General features: G+C 41.7%; 1 protein-coding gene across 4 annotated transcripts in view; it reads right to left on the bottom strand.

Annotated features, from left to right (window-relative positions):
* Positions 1-16,085, bottom strand: part of Gpatch8 (G-patch domain containing 8) — a 78,468-nt gene extending 62,383 nt beyond the window's left edge. For 2 of the 4 annotated variants that reach the window (XM_038325141.1, XM_038325140.1), the window contains exons 1-2: positions 15,979-16,039; positions 1,775-1,849 (exon numbers count right to left, since the gene is read on the bottom strand). Coding sequence is in view for 1 of the 4 variants with exons in the window: in XM_038325139.1 (XP_038181067.1) it covers positions 1,775-1,849; positions 15,979-16,023 (120 nt within the window). In the remaining 3 variants the exon portion in view is untranslated. Of the gene's footprint in view, positions 1-759; positions 795-1,774; positions 1,850-15,978 lie in introns of all 4 variants that reach the window. The other 2 variants (XM_038325142.1, XM_038325139.1) reach the window with 2 other exon arrangements.
* Between the last annotated feature and the right edge of the window lie 2,359 nt (positions 16,086-18,444).

Below are 18,444 nucleotides of genomic sequence, written 5' to 3'. Positions count from 1 at the left end.
CAGAGATTACACAAGCAGACTGTCTTGTCACAGTGCTTTGCTTATAAATACGACATGTCCAAGAAAAAAAGCCTGGGCACTGTGAGGAAACAGTATCATTAGTTTCATGTCACAAAAACAGATTTAAAAATTTACAATGTGGACCTACACAGGATATAAAAATACTAAAGGTCAATGATTTAAAAAAAAATTTACTGAGTACAGTGAACCAGGCTACAGACTCAGGCTAATTAGACTTCCTAATATTGACAAGTCAATGCACTCAACAGAAATAGTTTATCCATGTGCCTCACAGAATATATGCTGGGGATTTATTACCAGTAATTTGTTCTTAAAACTCTGACACAAAAAATATTTTTAAACTAAAATGGAAAACTAAATTATTTTTTAGTACAAACCATGCATTTTGCCTATGGATCTCATAAAATTCTGCCTGATGATAATCTCTGATACAGAACAAGGCTTATACATACCTTGGTGAGTTTTAACTTAGCAAAATGGGCGTGGCATTTTAATCTTATGTTAAAATATCAAACTGGACTTTCAGCACATTATCAGATATGAACTCTCCCTCTGCAGCATTATCACATGCGCCATCAATTACTGCCATGCCTAGTCTAGCATCATGCCAGCACATTAAGACAGAAAGTACTATATGCAGTGTTCACTGGACCAGAAAGACAGAAATAAGAAGGGGAGGTGGGGGAGAAAGAAACCCTAGAGAAGAAATTAAAAAAAGGCAGACCGTGCAATACAAACCAGATCATGGCTGCTTAGCTAATATGGGCCAACTGCTGTGGAAGAAAAATGTCGAACACCCCAAGTTGTGTAAATTTCTGTAAACATCTAAACACACACACAAACACACACAACACCAACCTAATTAGGAACATAAATATATGTTGATCCTTTACTATGTAATAGTTTTGAAAACAAAAGCTAAATTGTCTATACTTTCTTAACTGCTTTATCTCATAGAAGGAAAGAAAGTTAGTGTTTCTCACAGGGAGGGGACTCTATCTTGACGGATATAAATTAGGACTCCCTTTTTGATCTTTTATCCATTTAAACTTTACCAATGCTTCAATGAAATCCTTTTAAGTATGTAAATGTAAGCATGAGTTTTAAATGCTGATAATAACAAGTTTAGATATTTTAACAATAGACAGCTATTTAAAAATGTGTTTTTTAAATGCTCAAAACTTAAAACTTTTTTTAATTAAGAGACAGAGAAAATAAATCTCTGTGTTCTATGACTTGGTATTATTAACATCATAGACTAAGAGGTATAAGAAGACAAAATTAACTAGCTTGACCTGAAAAAACAAAACAAAACCAGCAGCTATTTCTTAAGTGACAGAGACCAAGCCCACCACGTCTCACAGGGTCTAACAGTTGGCTACGTCTTAACTGCCTCCACTGGAGCATTTCACACACGATTATTCTGCCCAGAAAGGATTAAAGGATCAAAATACATTTTACTCCTTTATTCATTTACAAAAACACTACACCCAACTTTCTATCTTCAGCAAAGCTTAATATGGGCCAAAATGATATTTTTCCATTAAATCCTAACTTTTTTCTGTTTTACACTGATTTCCCAACATTATTAAACCACATCCAAAACTCCACCTGATTACTGCAGAGCATGCAAGAAAATGGCTCTCATCTGCACTATTAGTTCTACCTAAGTTTAACTTCACTCACGTCAAGTGTCACACGAGCTCTACCTAACTAACTGGCTAAGACCCAAAATATGCACGGGTCATCTTACCGATTCGATAGGCTTGTCGAGGGATGCTTGTTCAATCTCCAAGTGTCCTTCTTCATACTGATCAAAGTGATTACCCTGGGGGAAAAAACCTGCAGTTATTTTTCAAAAGTAACTAATATTAAAGTGACTGATAATCTAGCCAACTAACTTCAAGTAAGTTTTAGTATTTTTGAGTAGAAAACCAAAACTGTACTACAAATTGAGACTCTTAAAAAAACTATAAGGCCAATGAGATGGCTCCATACTGTAAAGACATATGTCACCAAGTCTGACCACCTGAGTTTGACCCTAGGTACCCACATGGTGGAAAAGAACTTACTTTCAGCCAAGTTGTCCTCTGACAGCCACATGTGTGCCATGAAACAACACAAATCCCACATATTGCCAAATAAATTAAAAAAAAAAAAAAACCCTGTCACTGGATGATGCAGTTCAGTGGTAGAGCTCTTAATCAGCACACATGCAGTCCTAGGTTCAATCATGGGGACAGGAGGTATGACTCACCCATAAAAACCATTCAGTATAGGTATGACAGCTCAGAAGGTAAGTCTTGCTGCCCAAGTATGCAAGCCTGATACCCTGAGTTTTGATCCCAGAACACATGTAGAGGTGGGTAGAGAGAAGAACTCCATAAAATCATACCCTGGCCTCCACATGTAAGCTATGTCATGAGCCTACACATGCAAACACAGACTCTTCAGTAGAATTTAGAAGTTTAATTTGTTGCGCAATTGATCAAACTGTGAAACTCTAAGACTGTATTAATAAAATTAACCTTGGATCAGGGAAGAGCCAACGACTAGATGACAAAAATTAGCCATAGAGAGTACGGAGAACCCAGGAAGATGGACAGAGAGATGCACAGGAAGCAGTAGGGAAGGACTTTCTTGGGCTTTTTGGTTTGGAATGGATAGAGAGACACTCTCTTGCTGGGTTCTGGCCAAAAAAGGTCAGCTGGTTGCTTCTCAGTTTCTCTGATCTTGTAGGTTTTCACCCCAACATCTGACTCCCAAGTCTCTATTGGTAAATAGAACAACTTAGATTAAAAACAATAATTCGCTGACAAAGAAGTTGCCTAGTGAGAAACCTTGTCTCAAAAAAAAAAAAAAAAAAAAAAGTTGCCTAGCAGGCCTGGCACATGCCTTTGATCGCAGTACTTGGGAGGCAGATGCAGGCAGATGTCTGAGTTTGAGGCCAGAGTAAATTCCATGGGAGCGGGGCCACACACAGAAACCCTGACTCAACCACACGTGTTGCCTACTATGCACAAGACCCTAAGTTCAACCACCAGCACGGGTAAATAACAAAAAGAAAAGAAGAAACAGTGAAAGGAAGCCAGGCACGCAAAACAAATGAAATCTATGTCTGGAGCTGGAGAGGTAGCTCGGTAGTTAAGAGCACTGACTGCACCAGACATTGGTGGCGCAGGCCTTTAATCCCAGCACTCAGGAGACAGAGGCAGGTGAATCTCTCTGTGAGTTTGAGGCTAACCTGGTCTACAAAGAGGATTCCAGGACAGCTAGGACTGTTACACAAAGAGACCCTGTCTTGAGAAAAAAAACAAAACAAAACAAAACAATAACATTATAATCAAAGTCAGTGGACTCAAAGTCAGGTTTCTGGGTTTTGTTTTGTCTTTTTTGAGACAAGGTCTTTCTATTTAGTCTTGGTTGGTTCTGAAACTCGATATACCGTCCACACACAGCGATCCTCCTGCCTATACCTTTGAGTGCTGGGTCTCTTACAGGCATGAACCACCACGCCTACCCCCCATGTGGTTTTTATTCATTTAGTTTTTTGTTTTGTTTTTTTTTTTTTTTTTTGGTTTTTCGAGACAGGGTTTCTCTGCAGCTTTAGAGCCTGTCCTGGAGCTAGCTCTTGTAGACCAGGCTGGTCTCGAACTCACAGAGATCTGCCTGCCTCTGCCTCCCAAGTGCTGGGATTAAAGGCGTGCGCCACCACCGCCCGGCTTCATTTAGTTTTTAATAATTTTAGTTAATTTTATTTATTTTATTTTATTTGTGTGTGTGTGTATATTTTTTCACAAGCACTCACTTTCAGGTATGCTGGAGGGGGGGGGGGGGCAAGTACTCACGGACCTGTGTGGAGGTCAGAGGATAACTGGAAGCTGGTTCTCTCCACTTTATTGCAGGTGTTGTAGACAAAAAACTATGTAAAGATGTGTTACATTTCTTCATGCTGGGGAATATTACTTTAGCTGTGTAAAGGTGTTACTTCTGTTTATGCTTCATTTGTTTAAATATAAAAAGATATGCTGTTGTGTAGTGGCATTTGAATTGTATTTTTTTTTTTTTTTTTTTGTTTTTTCGAGACAGGGTTTCTCTGCAGCTTTAGAGCCTGTCCTGGAACTAGCTCTTGTAGACCAGGCTGGTCTCGAACTCACAGAGATCCGCCTGCCTCTGCCTCCCGAGTGCTGGGATTAAAGGCGTGCGCCACCACTGCCCGGCTTGAATTGTATTTTAATGAGTAAAGACTGCCTAAAGATCTGAGAGTAAAACAGTCCCACTGGTTAGCTTTTTTTTTTTTTTTTCATTTTTCGAGGCACGATTTCTCTGTAGCTTTGAAGCCTGTCCTGGAATTAGCTCTTATAGACCAGGCTGGCTTGAACTCACAGAGATCTGCCTGCTTCTGCCTCCCGAGTGCTGGGATTTAAAGGCATGAGCCACCACTGCCCGGCACCACTGGTTAGCTTTACAGACCAGATTACGGTAACACACACACCTTTAATCCCAGTAGCCACACTAGTTGTCATAGAAACTGGGTGATGCATACCTTTATTGACAGTGGTGCACGCCTTTAATCCCAGCCCTAGACAGGAATATAAAACGGGGAAGACAGCTCTCAGACACAGTCTCCTACTGAGATTCCTAGAGGCAGGATCACCATTTTTGGATTGAGGTCAAGTTAAGAGTCAGTGGCTGGCTGTTTTACTTTTTTTTTCTGGATCTATATAGTTTATTACCCAACAATTACAAATAGTAATATTTTAATATTACAATTTTATAATGATTTTAATATTGCTTCATCTGTTATACTGAATTATCCAGCCTTAAGAATCACAAATATTCCATATATATTTAAAAGTAAAACTATTAGTATTTCAAAATATAATAATGCATAATTCATTAATAGTGTTTACTTTGGCTGTTTTACTTTTTGGATCTTCAGGTTGAACCCCAATTTCTGACCCTGAGCTTTTATTAATTGTGCTTCATTGCTGTTTTTACCTTGCCCATTTAAGGTACCTGATTGGTCTAATAAAATGCTGAACAGCCAATAGTTAGGAAGAAGGACAGGCAGGACTGGCAGGCAGAGAGAATCAATAGGAGAAATCTACGCTCAAGAGAGGAGGAGGAGAGAAAGAGGGAGGTGTCTGGGGCTGACAGGCAGCTGCCAGCCAGGAGACAAAGTAGAACGTACAGAAAGATAGAAAAGCCCCGAGGCAATAAATGAATGAATGAATGAATGAATGAGCAGGCTAATTTAAGTTAAAAGAGTTAGTCAGAAGTGAGCCTAAACTGGGTCGAGCATTCAAAACTAATAGTAAGTCTTTGTGTTGTGATTTGGGAGCTGGTTGGTGGCCCAAAAGAAAAAGCCTACAGCTGTAGGTTCTGGGGAATCAAACTCAGATCACCAGGCTTCCCAGCCAGCTCACTGGCTAAACCATAGCAGGCCCAGGTCTTAAGTTCCTGATGAATGATCATATCAATTATTAACAAGGCTGTAAAGATCTGACTTTTCTAGATGAGGTGTGAGCCAAGTTTAAATTGATTTTAATTTTGACATGTCTCTTAGTCTACCTTTAACTTGATTCTAGCTAGTAAGTAATATTACACAGATGTCTCTGTCTTTCCCCGCTCTCACCAACTAAAATTCCTTTTTTGCTTTTGGTTTTTTCAGACAGGGTTCTCTGTGAAACAGTCCTATGTGTCCTGGAACTTGCTTTGTCAGGCTGGCCTCTAACTCATAGAGATATGCCTGATTCTACATCCCTAGTGCAGGGACTAAAGACATACACCACCATGCCTGGCATGTTTGCTTCTTGAGACAGGGTCTCAGGTTGCTCACACTGCTCTTGGGACTCATTTTAAGAAGCTGAGGATGATACTGAACTTCTGATCTTGTACCCATGTCTCAAGAGTTGAGGTCACTGACATACATTGCCATACCCAGCTTTATCTTTTCTACTTCATTAATCAACACTCCTTAGAGACTGAGCAAACTAAATACTGTTGCCCTACTCATAACTCAAATAACATACTTATCTATAATTAAGGATACTTTTTATTACTACTACATTTATAGTCATTCATGTGTGTGGTATGCGCACGTGTGCACATTTGTGTCACAGCACACATGTGGAGGTCAGAGATCAACTTGTATGAGTTAGTTCTCTCATCCTACTATGTGGGTCCTATAGATTGAACTCAGGCTTTTGGTGGCAAGCACCTTTAACAACTGAGCTATTTATTGACCCCAAATTGGACTTCTAAATTCAAGCCATGTAATGTCAGGTATATAAGCATAGCTCACTTGAAAAGAATGCCAAATATGCACAGTGCTCCGGGTTCAATCTCCAAAATCACACAGACCAGGTATGGTAGCATACACCAACAATCCCAGCACTTCGGAGGTGGAGGAAGGAACATGAGAAATTCAAAGTCACCATCAGCTCAAAACAAGTTCAAAGCTAGTCTGGGATATATGAAACTGTCTCTCTCTCTCTCTCTCTCTCTCTCTCTCTCTCTCTCTCATATATATATATATATATATCACACATATATAGTATATATATATATATATATATATATATATATATATATATATATATAGACATATATATAGGAAGGGAGGAAGGAAGAAGAAAGAAACAACGGAGAGGGCAGTGATTCCTGTAATCACACGGTAAAGGTGAGAACTGACTGTCACAACAAGCACACTGTGGCACTCACAGTCCACACTCATCCACACAAACATAATGTCTCTTTTTTGGGGGAAACAGTCTCATTATTAAACCAGACTGGCTCAGAAAACAAAGATCCACCTGCCTTTGCTTCCTAAGAGCTAGGATTAATTTTATGTGCCACCACATCCCGCTAAATCTCAAATTTTTAAAAGTGGCATGAGGTAGACACAACCATACAAGACAGTCATATTTACTCTATGAATAAACACAATCCTCCTTTGTCACAAAATACGACTTTATTGCTGGCTTCTTTACATATTCCAAATAAATAAATTTTACTATTGAAAAAAATGTATCAAGAGGAAGAAGAAAAAAAAACTATTATTGAAAAAGAAAACCAGCCGGGCAATAGTGGCGCATGCCTTTAATCCCAGCACTCGGGAGGCAGAGGCAGGTGGATCTCTGTGAGTTCGAGGCCAGCCTGGTCTACAGAGCTAGTTCCAGGACAGGCTCCAAAGCCACAGAGAAACCCTGTCTCGAAAAACCAAAAAAAAAAAAAAAAAAAAAAAAAAAAAAAAAAAACAACAACAACAACAAAAAACCAGGCTGGCTGATGATAACACACACTTTTAAAACCAGCATTCATGAGTTCGAAGCCAGCATGATCTACAGAGCTAGTTCCAGGACAGCCTGAGCTACACAAACCCTATTTCAAAAAAACAAAAAGAAAACTGGGCATTTTAGATATTTTTCTTTTTATTAATTAATCAATTTTTTCCCAGCCCGATCACAGGGCATTCTGGATATTAATGGCATCATTTTATACTGCAATTTTCAAGTTAACAGAAGCTGGGTGATGCTGCAGGCCTTTAACCCCAGCACTCAGGAAGCAGAGGCAGGTGATCTCTAAGTTTAGGGTCACCCTGGTCTATAGAGCAAGTTCCAGGACAGCCAGAGCTACACAAAGAAACTCTGTCTTGAAAAATAAAAAAGAAAAAGAAAAACAAACAAAAAAGCCCACTTGCCTTGAACACTCAACAGTACTGCCTCAGTGTCCAAAACACTGAGATTACATAGTCAGACACAGCCTCACATCCTTTACTTTTTTAATGACTTCTAGGGAACCTTCAGCTGATTTTCCTTTGGTCACTATTGGTTTCATCCCTGAATCCCATCTCTCATACTTTGGGAATATGAATGGTAATGAGCTAAGCTGTAGTATCCCAAGCATAGCTGACTTTTTTTTTTTTTTTTTTAGCTTATGGCATTTCTTCCAATTGAAAGGGGGAAAAAAAGACAAAAACAAGAATAAAACCTATTATCTCTTGCACATTTGCACTAAAACAGCAACTTTATTTCATAGTACTAGACACATGCCCACACACATACACACAAAACCTATTTCTGTGACCTAAATATCTTAAAACTATGAACCTCTTTTCAAGTAAAACTCTGCTGAAAGTCCCATCCTGTTAGCACAGATGGTATCTAAAAGATTCCAGGAGTACAACTCAATGACAGAATACTTGTATAGCATGATCAAGCCCCTGAGTTTTGATTCCCAATATAAGAAGAGGGAAAGAGAGAAAATGGGCCCTAAAAGGAATCCTATAAACATACTAAAAGTAACAGATGGCTTTCTTACTGCTATTTATTTAACACTATGATCATGTAAACAGATTCTAGAAAGTCCTTGAGTAAATGTTACATTTTTATAATGATCATTATGATATTTCCCCATCCTAGGCTGAGAAGGGCACCCAGGCTAGGTCTGCTCAGTAAACACCAGGCTCCTTCACCTAAGGCCAGCACTAAGAAGGTGTGTGGGGGGTGTCTAGGCTCTGCTCCTACCCCTAGTACTGAATCAGCCAGGGCCACTGACAAAAGAACTTCTACGTTTTTTTCTAATGGTCTCAGCAGTTCAACTAGCTACAGAATGAGAGGTACACAAATACTGGCCAAACTGAAATACAGACTACAGTGCCAGATTATGTTCAGTTCCTAGGAAAATCCAAAATTGACTGACAAGATGGCTCAGCAAGTAAAGGCCCTTGTTGCTATGTGAGTCTGATCCCTGAGACCAACCTAGTGGAGAGAACTTTCACAAATTGTTCTCTGACCTCCATACACGCAACATGGCACCTGGGGGCCCACACATATACACACATGCAAACAGATGTAATAAATGTAAACATAGGAAAAATAGCTTCCCCAAATAATACATGCAGGCAAAATGCCCATACACATAAAGTAAAATAAATAAATTTTTTAAAGAAAACTTCAGGAGGGAGCTGGAGAGATGGCTCAGTGGTTAAGAGTACTGGCTATTCTTCCAGAGGTCCTGAGTTCAATTCCCAGCAACCACATGGTAGCTCACAACTATCTGTAATGAGATCTGGCGCCCCCCTCTGGCTTGCGGGCATACATGGAGGCAGAATGTTGTATACATATTAAGTCTTTTTAAAAAAAAAAGAAAGAAAGAAAAGAAGAAAAGAAGGGCTGGAGAGATGGCTCAGTGGCTAAGAGCATTGCCTGCTCTTCCAAAGGTCCTGAGTTCAATTCCCAGCAACCACATGGTGGCCCACAACCATCTAAAATGAGATGAGATCTGATGCCCTCTTCTGGCCCGCAGGCAGACACACAGACAGAATATTATATACCTAATAAATAAATAGATATTTTTTTAAAAAAAGATTTATTAAAAAAAGAAAAAAACATCAGGATATTGTGGGCAGTTAGTAATAATTTCTCACACGGATTTTTTTAAATAAAAATTATTATCACTAAGCCTAGTGGTGCATGCCTTTAACCCACCACTAGAGGTGGAGGCAGGCACATCTCAATGAGTTAGTTCCAGGCCAGTCAAGGCTACAAAGTGAAACCCTGCCTCTAAAAACCTCGAAAACAACCCAGTGGTCGTGGTGGTACACATCTTTAATCCCAGCACTCAGGAGGCAGATCTCTGTGAGTTCAAGGTGAGCGTGGTCTACAAAGGGAGATCAGGACAACCAGACCTGTTACACAGAGAAACCCTGTCTCAAAGGGAACAACAAACAAACAAAAAAGAAACAGCCTGAGCCAGATGTGGTTGGTGGCTCATGCCTGCATGCAATCCCAATACCTGGGGAGAACTATGAGTTTCAGACAAGGACAGACTAAAAGGTAAGGCCCTGACTTGAAGAGGTATTTGTTTCTGTAGCTGAGCACACCTACGGTTATAATCGTTTTTCATTAAACATCAATGCACATACCAAAAAACATCAGTTCTCTCAGGTATAAATACTTAAGAGTATTTCCTCACTGGCATCTAGATGCATCACCATTAAAAGCTGCACAACCACAAAATGCTAACCTTAACAGGACTTGACAGCTTCGTAGCAAGTACAGCTAAAACTTACTTTAATGAATCTGAAACCCAAAATGTTATCTTATCATAAATTACATTATATATTTTTATTAGTTTGTGCAACACTTGAAACTGTGAACAAATGTCTTATTTAGTAAATGCTGAAAGAGGTGATGTCTCACTCAGAAACGAAAGGAGTCATTAAAGCTCTATTAGACAAACAAAAGTCAGTCTAGATTACAAAGGTTTCTAGAGATAAAATGCCATTTTGAAAAACTACAAGTGTAACTCAGTTGCATTTCAGTCCCCACCACTGTCCACCTAAAAAGCCAGGCCTAGTAGTGCAGGCCTGCAATCCCAGTAATTTGGAGGCTGGGGTAGGAGGACTGAAATTCAAACAGGAGCCGCCTAGACAACAGAGTAATTAAAGGCCAGCCTAGGAAATCTGGTAAGACCCCATCTCAAAATAGAAAGAGGGCTGGGCATAGTGGTGAATGCTTACCATTTGTTTTTTTTTTTTTATATTTATTTATTTATTATGCATACAATATTCTGTCTGTGTGTATGCCCACGGGCCAGAAGAGGGCACCAGATCCCATTACAGATGGTTGTGAGCCACCATGTGGTTGCTGGGAATTGAACTCAGGACCTTTAGAATAGGAGGCAATGCTCTTGACCTCTGAGCCATCTCTCCAGCCTAATGCTTACCATTTGTAAACCCAGTGCTCTGGTGGCAGAGGCAGGAGGATTGCGAGTTCAAGGTCATCCTGGGCTGCACAATGAATTTGAGGCCAGTCTGAGCTACTTGAGACCCTGGCCTTGATCCTGAGAGAGAAACAAAACAAAACAACAAAAACCCTGCCAGGCAGTGATAACACACTCCTTTAATCTCAGCAGAGACAGGAGGGAGTTCGAGGCCCACCTTGTCTACAGAGCGAGTTGTAGGACAGGCTCCAAAGCTACAGAGAAACCCTGTGTCGAAAACCAAAACCAAAACAAACAAAAAAACAATAACCCTGAAATATTATAATGTATCTTTCTAGGACAGGCTCTAAAGCTACAGAGAAACCCTGTGTCGAAAACCAAAACAAACAAACAAACAAACAATAACCCTGAAATATTATAATGTATCTTTTATGACATGGAACTTATCACAGCCAGAAGTCTTCCTGGAAACCTTTGAAAGAAAAGATACATACCTGAACAGAAAAACTGTAATTGTATCGCCTGTCTAAAAGGTCACTATAAATCTACCTTCCATAATTGATGATTCAATTACACTTGCATAAAATATAAAATTCAGGCTAGAGATATGGTTCAGCTGGTAGTTATTAGCCTTGTGCACACAAGGCCCAAGATTCAATCAGGAACTGCAGTACAACTGGCATGGACGTGCCTATAATCCCAGCATTTGTCAGGTAGGGAGGGCGTTCAATAAGTTCAGTGAGAGTCAGCTAATAAATTTGATGCCAGCCTGGGCAATGTGATCAGCCCCTATCTTTAAAATAAACAAATAAATACAGATGAATAATAAGTAGATAAAACCGCTAGTGGAAAAGATGATATTGAATACAGGTTCAGGAGTAATGTCAGGCACAAGATGGTTCAGCAGGTAAAGCCTGATTACCCAAATTCAATCCCAAAAGTCCTCAGAAAGGCAGAAGGAGATAAGTGACTCTATAAAACTCTATAAAGTAGCAATCTGACCTTTCTTCCATATATATGCACTGTGTCATGCCCACATACGCACTCCCCCACACACCAATAAGTAATTAAAAAGCCAATCTTTTTAAGAGAGATGGCTTGGTAGTAAGAACGTATAATTCTTGCAAATTTAGCTCCTAGCACCCAATGTGAGGCTGCTCAGAACTGCCTCTAAGGCCACCTTCACAGGATCTGATGCCCTCTTCTGGCTCCCACAGGCACTGCACTCACAAACATGAACCTCTCACAAATAATTCACATATAGACATTTTTAAAAAATAAAAATTGGGGGCCAGAGGGATGGCTCAGAGGTTAAAAGCTCTGGCTGCTCTTCCAGAGGTCCTGAGTTCAATTCCCAGCAACCACATGGTGGCTCACAAACATCTGTGGTGAGATCTGGTGCCCTCTTCTGGCATGCAGGCAGAATACTATATACATAATAAATAAATCTCTTTAACAAAAAAAAAATTGTGCCAGGCAGTGGCACACACCTTTAATCCCAGCACTAAGGAGGCAGAGGCAGGCAGATCTCTGTGAGTTTGAGGCCAGCCTGGTCTCATTATTTAAATGAAATAATTACGGCATAGACAGTTCTGTAACTTGGTTAATACATGCTATATCATAAGGCTTGAATATAAATTGGCTTTTCCAATTTCTATATATTTGTTTTGTTTTGTTTTTTGAGACAGGCTTTCTCTGTGTAGCTTTGGAGCCTGTCCTGGAACTCCCTCTGTAGACTAGACTGGCCTCGAACTCAAAGATCCACCTGTCTCTGCCTCCCAAGGCGTGCGCCACCACCGCCTGGCTTCTTCTTCTTTCTTTAGACAGGGTCTTGTTATGTATCCCTGGCTGGTCTCAAACTCACAATCTTCCTACCTCTGCCTCCCAGTGGTAGACATATAAAGTTTCATTATTATGCTCAAATCTTTAAACCCTTCAAAGGAGGCTGCATTTACTCACAGAGCATCTTACTATGTTTCATTCCCTCTTCAATGGCTTTAAACCAAAGGATATTACTGACAGTAGATCAATGTTTTTCTCTTTTATTAAAACATCTAGAGATATATATACTGACTATTCTCATTTTATTAGTACTATGGTAGTAATAATAGTAACAAGGGTCAAATCCAGGGCCCATCACATATTAGGGAAGTACTCTACCACTGAGCTTATTATATCCACAGCCCTTAGTTTTCTGGGGGTTTTTGGGGGGGGGGTTCAAGACAGAATTTCTCTGTGTCCTATAGACGAGGCTGGCCTCAAACTTAAGATCGATCTGCCTTTGCCCTTAAGTATTTTTTTTTAAGATTTTATTTATTACATATACAGTGTTCTGCCCGTATGTTTGCCTGCAGGCCAGAAGAGGGCACGAGATCTCATTACAGATGGGTGTGAGCCACCATGTGGTTGCTGGGAATTGAACTCAGGACCTCCGGAAGAACAGCCAGTGCTTTTAACCTCTGAGCCATCTCTCCAGCCCACCCTTAAGTATTTTTAAAGGATTTTTTTTTAAAGAAATGATAGCATGATAATTTACAGAAGAGTCTGGGAATTTAACTCAGTAGTTGAGAACCTGCTACACATATACACACATTATACACACAGACATAAATAAATAAATAGTGACCAAAAATAAAAAAAAATTCTATTTGTAAATTGGTGAGTTAGCTCAGTGGGTGAAGTTCTTGCCTAAGTACCACGCACAAAACCCTTGGTGTGGAGCTGGAGAGATGGCTCAAAGGTTAAGAGCACTGGCTGCTCTTCTAGAGGTCCTGAGTTCAATTCCCAGCAACCACATGGTGGCTCACAACCATCTCTAGTGGGATCTGATGCTCTCTTCTGGCATAAAGTTGTAAATGCAGATAGAGCATTCATATACATAAAATAAATTTTAAAAATTAATTCTGGGTGTTGAAGAGAACACCTGTATTCCAGCACTGCTGAGGCAGGAGGTAATCACAAATCATGGTCATTCTGGCTATATTGCAGATTTAAGGCTGTGTGTGATATGTAAGACATGGCCTCAAAATTTTTTTCTTCGATTTCCAATATTCTCTATGCAAATGCTAGGACATTCAAATTTTAAGTGGGTTATGTCAGAGCAAGTATAAAAAAGACATCTAAAAGTATATGTGGTAACAAAGAACTATGACATGTCAATTTTTGATTTTGAAAAAATTTTATTATATTTACTTCATGGGGGTATCAGAGGACAACTTTCAGGAGCTGATTTGGTTCTTTCCTTCCACTTGTGGATCCCAAGAATCTAACTCAGGTCGTGTGACTTGATGGCAAATGCCTTAAGTCCCTGAATCACCTCCATAGCTGCTATTTTTAAAACTTATTTTCAATTTCCTCTTCTGTTTTCAACCATCTAAACTCAGGTGTTTTGTGAATTTTTTAAATTAAATGTTTTTAATTTATTAATATCTTTGTGCATATTATGTGAGAGGACATACACACATGGGGGTCAGAAGACATCTTCTTCGAGTCTTTCTCTCCTTCCACATTTCAGGGATCAAACTGAGGTTGTCAGGCCTGTGGGGCAAGGATTTTTTTTAACCCCAGAGACATCTCATTGGCCCATAAAATTAGATTTTCTATTAACCCAACTAAAGCATCAAACAGGGTTTCCACTTAGTTTCTAAATGACAGCACTCACATCCTGATATCCAGTTCTCAAAATCTTCACTCGAAATCCTGTTTGAGCCTGTTGAAATAGTTGAGGGCCATTTTTTCCTCAAAACTTTAACTATCCGCACTGTCTGGTTTCAATTTTATTAGGTCACCTTGAATTCTCTGAAAAGCATCCAAAGGTTTTCATCATCAGTATGTATGTCTCTTTAGACTTTAATAAAATTAATAAGCTCATGTACTCTGCACCTGCTTTATAGGGTTTGCTATTTAAAACAGACAAAAACTTCTGGTTACTCAAACTTCTGTGGACCTGCGACGGGTTCTAAAAACCCCTTGAGAGCTGTGTGCAGCGGCCTACACAGCAGGCACATGACCACAAGGGTTTTTATCACCCCCCCCCCCCCAGTTCCTTACTGCTGCAAAACTTCTCATGGCGTTCCACGCACAGGACTGTCAAATAGTATTGACTTAAAACTGTTCAATTGTTTTGTCTATTTACCAACCTAAGCATCTCCAAGAATTCAAACCCTTCAAACCCTTCAAACTGCCTTCTGACACGAAGCTACAGTATTTCCGTGTTGCTTTGAATAATTAAAAAAAAAAAGGGAGGAAGAAAAACTTGAGTTCTGAGGCTCATCCCTTGACCCAAATTGCTGTTGCCAGGAGATGCGGTAGTAATGCAGCGATTTGCGACTCTGAGGATGTGTTTTACCTAGAACAGCCAAAGGCTACTAAATCCTTTATAGTTCCAGTTATTTCTGCAGTAACAATTTCAACAGCTAAAAGACGAATTATTCTAATTCAGCTATGGTTCCCCCTCCCCCCAAGGCCTGCCTTCGCAAGGACATCCTTTCCAGATCAACATTTGCAGATGAGGAAAGAAAAATCAAGGTTTAGGCACGAGTTATCTCACGATCGGAAAGGCCATTATTATACTCCTCACAAATCTTGGTAGGATGCGAAGTTAAGTTTACACCAGTCCACAGTCCTAATACTTTACTGCTTCCCAAGCACAATTAACGGCCTGAAAACAACAGCAGTATTTATGCCCAGAGAAAGCTCAATGCTCGCCTAAACAAAAAGGCGTCTGATAAGTACGGGTAAGCTTTTCCAGGGCGAGGACATGTTAGATAGACCACAAAGGGTTTGTTTATCACAACGAGGAAAAAGGAGAGAAAATTCCCAAGACGATCCGGGCGAGCAAAAGCCAAGGGTTCGGAAGCCCTGGCCTGGAAACCACTGGCCCCAAGCCTTCCCCAGCCCAGCCCTGTCCCGAGGGCCAGCCCGGCGCCTGCACAGGCCCCCGAGCCAAGCGGAGCGCAGCCCCAACAAAGCACCCAGCCGGGGAGCCCAAAGCCAGGGCCAACTAGGAGGAAGCCCGCGCGGAAAGGGCGAAGCGAATAGGGGCGAAGCCGGAGACGCGGCCTCATCTCGGGCTCGGAGGCCCCTGGAGAAACCAGCGGCGGAAAAGGGAGGCGGTGTGCAAGGCGGAGCAGAGCGCAGAGGGACGGAGAGCCGAGAGGCCGGGAAGAAGGCGGCCCCGGGCTCGCCGCTAGCCCTGCGGGGGACCTCGGCGACGCCCGTGTTTACCTGAAAGTCTCTGTCCTCGTTGAAGCGGGAGAAGCGGTCCGCCATTTTGCCGCCTTCACTCTTTCTCAGGACGACGCTCTCCGGTTCGCTCCTTCCCTCCCGCGACACCCGCCCCCTCCCTGCTTCCACGCCTCCTCCCACGCCCACCGGGCGCGCGCAGCTGGCGGAGGGGGGGGGACGCTGGGAGGGAGGGAGGAAGGGAGGGAGGGAGCAAGAACGCGTCCTGACGGGAATTCCGAAGGCGCAAGCGCTCTGCGGGCCCGAAGGCGGAACCTTCGCTCACCGCTTGGCTTCGCGCACGGCCCGGAGCGAACCTGGCGGGCCGCGCATGCGCACTCGTGCCGGAGCGCCCCAAGCGCTTCCGGAGGGAAAGATCGGCGGGGCAGGGCGTGGGGTCTTTGGGGGAGGGTCTGCTGGCTCACTGGTGTTTAATAGTCTTTCTTTCTTCTACTCTTGTTTCTGGTCAAGCCCATCCGGTATTTGGCAAATAATAGTATACAGTAGCATGAGATAGGACTTTAGAGAGCCAGAGTACTTGTGTTTTTGTCGGTTTTGAACAGGGTTTCCTGTATAGCCCGGACTGGACTCTAGCTCGCTAGGTAGCCGAGGCTCGCCTCCCAGGTCCAAAGAGAGTACTTTTTAAATTGACACACAATAGGATTACTTGAGAGGTAGGAAAACAAAATCTCTCTTCTCATCGGGCTTCCATTCCAGGCGGGAAGTCGGATAACTAGTAAAATGACTTAATAGTTGTAAATATTAGCGAGTGTCAAAGACTAAAACTAGGTACAGCCACGATTGAGGCTGAGAAAGATCTGGAGTTCAAACTCATCCTTGGCTACTTAGGGAGTTCGAAGCTAGCCTGGGCTAAACAAGACATTGCCTCAACAAAATCTAAGTGATGGCCGGGAGGTGTTGGCGCACACCTTTAATCTCAGCACTCGGGAAGCAGAGGCGGTTTGAAGCCAGCCTGGTCTACAGAGCGAGTTCCAGGATAGGTTCCAAAGCTACACAGAGAAACCCTGTCTCAAAAAACAAACAAGCAAAAAATCTAAGGGAAACAGCGGGGCAGGGGGAGCTTTAATGAAAAGGACAACCTATCTTAAAACTATGTGTAAATCAAGGCATATCAAGGAATTCACAACATTGCAAGTCTACAAAGAGCTTGATTTTTTTTCTTATTCTTCCTTCCATGTGTTTGAGCCTCGTGTATGAGTTGTTGGATCCCCTGAAACTAGAGTTATAGACAGTTATGAGCCACTGTGTGGGTGCTGGAAATGAACCCCTCTATAAGAGAAGTGCTTTTAACTACATAGCCATCTCTCTAGCTCTAATGTTCTCCTGGAGGGGGAGCTTATTTAATTTTATTAGACTTACTCATTTTACTTTATGTGTGACTGTTTCGCCTGCGTGGATGTATATATGTGTACCTTGTATGCTCTTGATGTCTAGGGAAGTCGAAAAAGGGCATCAGATTTCCTGGAGCTAGAGTTACAGGTAGTTGTGAACTACCATAAGGGTGCTGGGATTTGAACCCTGATCTTCTATAAAGGCAAGTGCTTTTAACAACTGAGTCATGGGGCTGGAGAGATGGCTCAGAGGTTAAGAGCACTGCCTGCTCTTCCAAAGGTCCTGAGTTCAATTCCCAGCAACCACAAGGTGGCTCACAACCATCTGTAATAGGGTCTGGTGCCCTCTTCTGGCCTGCAGGCATACACACAGACAGAATATTGTATATATAATAAATAAATATTTTAAAAAAACTGTTACATTTAAAAAAAAAACTGAGTCATCTCTCCAGCCCCCGCCACTTTATTTTTTTAAGATTTATTGAGCCGGGCCGTGGTGGCGCACGCCTTTAATCCCAGCACTTGGGAGGCAGAGGCAGGCGGATCTCTGTGAGTTCGAGGCCAGCCTGGTCTACAAGAGCTAGTTCCAGGACAGGCTCCAAAGCCACAGAGAAACCCTGTCTCGAAAAACCAAAAAAAAAAAAAAAAAAAAAAAAAAAAAAAAAAAAAAAAAAAAAAAGATTTATTTATTATGTATACAGTGCCTTTATGTGTACCTGCATTACAGGAGAAGGCACTGGATCTCATTATGGATGGTTGTGAGCCACCAAATGGTTGCCAGGAATTGAATTCAGGGCTTCTGGAAGAGCAACCAGTGCTCTTAACAACTGAGCCATCTCTCCAGCTCCCGGAGCTTTCCCTGGTCTGGCTAGCAGGCCTCAAGGGCCTGCACCTGGTACCAGGGAAGGTGCAGCTGTGGGCAAAGTTGAACACACAAGGACTAGGCCCAAGCCAATCCTTGGATCCTAAGTCATTTTCTCAGTTCAGACAGCAGCTGGAGGCTTTCTCTAGCAATGCTAACCAGATCCTGGACCTTAACATGCCAGCCGAACCAAGAAGGAGATAATGCACTGAGAGGAGAGGAGCCGGTAAAGAACCAGCGGTCTTAGCCCCTGTT

The sequence above is a fragment of the Arvicola amphibius genome, chromosome 4, assembly GCF_903992535.2.
Source record: "Arvicola amphibius chromosome 4, mArvAmp1.2, whole genome shotgun sequence".
Lineage (NCBI taxonomy): Eukaryota > Metazoa > Chordata > Mammalia > Rodentia > Cricetidae > Arvicola > Arvicola amphibius.
The sequence above is the reverse complement of the archived record's forward strand: the minus strand, read 5'-3'. Positions and strand labels throughout refer to the sequence as shown.